The sequence below is a fragment of the Mirounga angustirostris genome, unplaced genomic scaffold, assembly GCF_029215605.1.
Source record: "Mirounga angustirostris isolate CCGP_5_RB_7025 unplaced genomic scaffold, mMirAng1.0.hap1 SCAF_5, whole genome shotgun sequence".
Classification (NCBI taxonomy): domain Eukaryota; kingdom Metazoa; phylum Chordata; class Mammalia; order Carnivora; family Phocidae; genus Mirounga; species Mirounga angustirostris.
Genome location: NW_026991713.1, coordinates 116,458,379 through 116,464,378, shown reverse-complemented (window position 1 = coordinate 116,464,378; position 6,000 = coordinate 116,458,379). Strand labels below are relative to the sequence as shown.

General features: G+C 39.3%; 1 protein-coding gene across 2 annotated transcripts in view; it reads right to left on the bottom strand.

The window, feature by feature from the left end:
• Window positions 1-704: 704 nt before the first annotated feature.
• Window positions 705-6,000, bottom strand: part of PRTFDC1 (phosphoribosyl transferase domain containing 1) — a 92,784-nt gene continuing 87,488 nt past the window's right edge. The window contains exons 7-9 of one of the 2 annotated variants that reach the window (XM_045874277.3): window positions 5,929-5,975; window positions 2,959-3,035; window positions 705-1,977 (exon numbers count right to left, since the gene is read on the bottom strand). In XM_045874277.3, coding sequence (XP_045730233.1) covers window positions 1,930-1,977; window positions 2,959-3,035; window positions 5,929-5,975 — 172 coding nt within the window. In that variant the 3' untranslated portion in view covers window positions 705-1,929. Of the gene's footprint in view, window positions 1,978-2,958; window positions 3,036-5,413; window positions 5,484-5,928; window positions 5,976-6,000 lie in introns of those variants that run through there. The other variant, XR_006790713.3, reaches the window with a different exon arrangement.

Here is a 6,000-nt window from a genome sequence, read left to right as displayed (position 1 = left end):
AATATTGTGTGATAGGAAAAAAATTGCAGGAATGATTAAACTTCTTATGTATTTAATGGATTTTTCTTTTTCAGCATTAGTTAGCACAAGTCCTCCTCAAAATCTTGTGAAGTAGATCAACTTCCTTCCTAATTCAAATAAACATACAGTCCTCAAAAATTACGCTGATGTTTGTTAAAATTCAACATTCTAAAGAAAATATTTTAATAAAGATTATGGATAATTTTATACTTATAATCAAATGTATCTGGGTTTTTCTAGGTCCCTCATATAAAGGTGGCATAGTGGAAATTGTATTTAGAACACGAATTTGATGATTCAAGAAACTGGCCAATTAGAATTTTCAATCTCTAACTTGGATACTGATTCTTCTATGGAACAAAGCTAAAAGGAATTCCCTTGGCTGGTTTCTCACTTTCTGGGTGTGGTTTATTTTCTTCTCTGCCTGGAACAAAGATAGTCAGGAAAATCTTTTACAACTAAAATTCTTTGTCTTACAAGGAGAGAAAAAAAGAAAAGCAGTAGATCAAGTCTGGCTTAATCGTTTGCTTATACTAGCGCATATATTGGATTTTTTCCAGGTTAACAAAAATAAAGCCCCAGGAAAGATATATGCAGTAGTATATTTAAGCTACTGGCTCACACGCATTTTAAGGGCTGAAAGTATATAAAAAATATGAAGGCAGAAGAAAAACAGTAAGCAGTTATGAAACGTAACAAGGTTTTTTATTCTTTATTAGTTTAAAGGAAGCTAGAACCTGATAATAATATGTCACAAATGGTTCAGAACCAAACAAAGGCTGCTTAGCTATTTATTTTGCATTTTTTCCTTTTAGGAAGTGAGAAAAAAACAGTTCTATTGGCACTCGAGTTCATTTTCAATTAAAATCCCCATAAATTAGAAAACATCTCATAAAACAGTGGAAATGGAAAAAATGTTATTCAGAAAACAACTTTCTTAAGTGTGCTGGTTTTCTGTGGTGCCTTGGGCTGTCGGCTGTCAGATTCTAAGACCACTCAAAAAAATAATTCAACCTCTGTGTTCGTGTTGATGATAATATATAATAGTGTCTTGTCCTTTGATGTAAATAAGAGGAAAAACTCATACTTGCTTAGTTTTGAATTGAACCCCCCGCCCCACGAATTCTGCCATTTGCTCATGTCCCACACGAATAAAACGATGTAGCTTAGAAACGAGGGCCTTGCTGCCATTGTACTTTTTCTAATTAAAATTCAGAGTATTAAACACAGTTGAGTACATCCATGCATGCATGACATACCGTTATCACATACCGGAAGCTCCGATCAACAGCACTGAGCAAAGGCTCATTTCATAACATCATTAAGATTCATTATATGCTACAGTTCAAAAAGGCTTTGTCAAAGCAAATAGTAATGGCCTGCCAGAAATGCACAAACAGAAATTTATATTAAATTGTCCTTTCCCTCCTTTTTGAGTATGGGAATCTAGTTGCATTCCCAGGATTTGCGTTCAGAGCTTAACTGAAAAGGCTTCCAGTTTCTCCAGATTGCAAAATATTACCAAAATGGAATATTAAAAAAAAAAAAGTTAAGTGAAAAATATTTGAGTAACTAGGTGGGGGTATAGTCATCAAGCATAATAACTGTATCGGAATAAAAGAAGGTGAAGTTCTGGAGTGTGAAGGTAGATAGAACGCATGAGTCACAAGGTGGAGTATTTAATTTGGAGCAAGTCAAATAAAAACACTGCTTAATTTTCCTTAAGAACCTTTGGTATTCTTTATGTTATAACCTCAGAAAAGAAACCTCTCTCATTAAAACATTTTTGTTTTCTTTTATCTCCTGCTGAGTGAAGATGCCTGGGGAGACAAACTTTACATGCTGGCTTTCCGACTATAGTCGTAAGTATGATGTTATCTGGAGATTCGTTGGTGAGAATTTACTCCTTTAGACTCGATACTTTTCTTTGCCATGTTCATTGATCACACATATGTGCTGAAACAATAAAGGATTTAAATGAATCGGTTTCTTAACCAAATAGGAGGGGTACAGAAAATGTAATGCAGTAATAATAGAATGTCATCTTATAATTGGTTATTGTTCATTCAAATATGTGTGTGCACATTTATGTGTGTGCATGTATATAAAATCTAAAGACACCCAATTGAATGCTTGAAAAAGTTTCTTCATTGTTCTAGTTTTGAGCCCTATTCCAAATCTGGCTCCCTAGGCCTGGAACAACCAGAAAGGCTGAAGGAGGGTATGGTCAGCCATGGTGGAGATAGAAGTCTCCACCTGGTAACATTATCACCTCTAGGGAGAATGGAGAAATAGCCATGGTAAACACAACATTGACTTAATCGATCCTTTTTGGGTAGCAAGAAATGTGTCGGGACTATTTTGATTGCAAGGCACAGAAGTGGAGTCAGGTTAATATAGGCTAATATAGCCTACCAAGGCTAATGAGGTGGCTCACAGAATCCAAGGAAGGGCTACACAATGAAGCAACTGGAAGGCTGGAATGGGGTAGCTCCTGACTTTAGCCCATGGTGCTTGTGGATACTCTCTCTGGGGCCCTGCCATTCAGTGGCTTAAGACCAAAACCTCTTGATTTCTGTGACTTTTGGTTTAAGTTTCTAATTCTTAGGAGAGAGAGACACACACACACATGATTGGTCCACTTCGGGTAAGATGTCTACCTCTAAATCATTCAACATTGGTCAGGGTCACACAGCTGGGGGGTCTACACTGGAAGTCCATGTATATATGTTGAAACCATTTCTCCAAAAAGGGAATAGTTATGAACTGCATGCAACTGTAACTGGGATTATGAATGCAAAGTGCCCAGAATATTCCTGACACAGAAGATATTCAGTAAGTGGCAGCCATCATGACTACTATTTCAATAATTTGTTAAATTCATATAGCTGTTAAGTTCTTGTGAAAGGAGGCTAGGGATTTGCATGCATGACTTACGTTCAGATCTCTGAAGTATTCATTGTAATCTAAGGCATAACCCACCACAAATAAGTTTGGAATCTCAAATCCAACATCTGAGTAGAGAGAGAGAGAAAAAAAAAAAAAGGAATAAAATGTAGATAACATGAGTAGAAAGCCACCATATGCTATTGTTGGCACTTAAACTGTGAGGACCTTTCATTTAAGCAGAAGCAAGTGAGAAAAATGATAAGCAATGCATAGGATGAGCCCAATAGGACCTGGACCACAGTGATTAGGCAGGGAGACAAGGTAGACAAGCAAACATACAAGGAAGAATGGCTGTACTCCTACCATACAGAGCTGAGAAAGGGCTCAGCCAGCCTGGGGGAGAGCAAGAGATATGCATGAGTTAGTCATGTAGCCCCGCAGTTCCAAAGCAAGCAGTATCCAATGTTATAATGCCAAAGGAAATACTTGGGAAGCATAAAGTGCAGTTCAGAGAGAAGTATTCTAATCCTGTACTACATGACTAGGTGCACAGGCTGTTATCACTAGGAACCCATTCTCCCACTGCACTCAGTGTCCTCAGCTGGATAAAGGGCTGGGAAGCCAAACCTGGGAGACCAGATGACGAGAAGTGGGATTGTTCAGTTTGAGGAACAGAACGCTAAGGGTTATTCTAACACTAGTCTTTGAATCCAGTAGACAGATGACATTAATTAGCTCTCAATCTCTATTGTGGGAGGGATGGTAGTAAAAGGATTTAAATGCAGTATGAGGTACTTAGGTTAAATGAAGGAAAAGTTTATTGAAAGGAAGATGATTTTTATGGAAAAAAATCTTTAAGGAACAGACAGTAGCACTCCTTCTTCAGAAGTCTTGAAACAGAATAAATGTGCCTATGGTCCAGTGGTTTTTCAAACTCTTTCCACTTTTTTTTGAATCTGTTTGTTTATTCCAGCATTGCAGATGAGAGGTGTACTCGCTTACTTTTATGAAACTGTTCTTTGGTATAGCCAATGGACTTATAGCATGGAGAGAAAGTTATCCCTCTGGTGACTACTCACCACCATTTTGATTCCTATGACCAAAGATGCTTTCACATGGAGTAGGCAACTGCTTCCTTCTTGCAGAAAGTGCCGGAGGAGAGGGACTTACTTTCTAGAGGATTGCATTATATGTCACTGATAGAAATGCCCTTTGGTCCCTCCACACTGTACCTTGCTTTGAGAAAAATAATCAAAGAGGAGAAGCAAGAGCAGAAGAAAAGATGTCAGAACATATAAAAGATGTCATGGAGCATATGGGAAAGAATCAATTATGAGAAAGGAACCAAAAGTATCAAGCCTCAGGAGTTTAGGGAGAAGAAACAGAGATTCTGAACCAGCTAAAAGGATATTAGTAAATCCCAGAGAACCCGGGTTGTCACCACAGTAATGACTTCACAGTGACCAGAGCAATGCCTACAGTAGGCATGGCGCCAGAGACTGGGCAAAGCCAGTTCAGAAGGTCAAACCTTTAGAGCTGTTAGGGAGTGAAAGAAGGACACTGGATCAGTAGATCAGGGGGATGGTTAGGAATCAGAGTGACCTATGTCTAGCTGGAAAATGAGTGCATTTACTTGCTGATGTTACTTACAGATGTAGTACAAGAGTAAGGCAGTGATCAGAACCAGACTGCCTGGGTTCAATACTGACTCTACACTTACAGCAACGTGACCTTTGAAAACCATTGAACCTTGTGTTCAATTTCCTCATCTGTAAAATGGGCATAACAAGAGCAACTACCTTGGATGAAGGTTGTAAGGATGAAATGTATTAATCTCTGTGTCGCTCTTAGAAAGGAGTGTAGGGCCCATCGTAACCTCTTACTAGTATTACCTGCCATTATTTTATTCACGTTGTTGCTGTAAGTGACACAAATAATCTGTAATTAGTTGGCTATGTCTGAAGTGAATCTTTCAACTTCAGTTAAAATCTTATCTCTATGGGATCTTCCATGATTTCCTTAGAAGATTTCTGTTCACTAACTTTGCCTAACCTTACTGCACACAGATTATATTCCCCATGCCAGTAACTGGACGGGGACATGTTGTTGGGTCTATCTGCCCAGCACTGATGTTGTCTAGATTTAATACATGAAACTTGTTTTTAAGATAAAGAGTCACTTGCGAAATGTCACTGGCACATTACCCGTCCATAGTGTGCTTCCCTTGCTCTGATGTTTTTTCAGCTTGCTGATGAGAACTGTAGCCAAATGATCCCAGAGGCTTTAGAGCAAATGTAAGTTATAAAAATCAAGCTGAAGTCTGCCTATGTGAGTGAAAAAAAGTCGCCTCTAGTGTTAGAATAACGAATAATCAAGCTGCTTGTTTATTCTTCCTGGCATTGGAACTATTCATATTATGGGGAGGAGAGTAGCAAAGTGCCCTGGATGAGCCAAATCCTCCAGAACATAGGAAGTCAAGCACAAAGATGGTATCTGAAGATACCTGCTCGGCCAATTCTCTGTGTTTCTGAACTTTTCTTTGGTCGGCATCGAGCGTTGTCTGGTGATGGTTCCTGGAGACAGTATGAGAATCCCTCTAAGCCTTTACAGTGCCTTCCCGGGTCTGACTGACAGGGGCAGCGGCCAAGGCAGGGAACTTGCGTGTCAGCCAGTCTGGTGGGGTCAAGTCTCCCTCCACCCCCTGAAAACCATTAGCTGAGTTCTTTGGCTTTAAGGTGCTATGGAAAACCTAAACACAAAAATATCCAATGCACATGACAGAGTTTCCATGAACAACGCAAACTGGGAAATGAAAAACCCTTGTTGTAAAGGGTTCTATCCTTGTTGAAAAGGGTTCTATTGGCAAGGCTGGGGAGACCTCTGTGGGACTAGGAAACCTTTACAGCTTCTGCTTCACACAGAAGGCCGGCAAATAGGAAACCAGAGATTCTTCAACGTGAAATGACACCACCAACCACCCACCCAACCAACCAACCAACCAAAACCAAAACCACTTACAGTCGGGTCTAAAGCCGTCACTTCTAGGTGTTCTCTTCACCAACAAACTACCATTAAAAAAAAAAAAAGTGT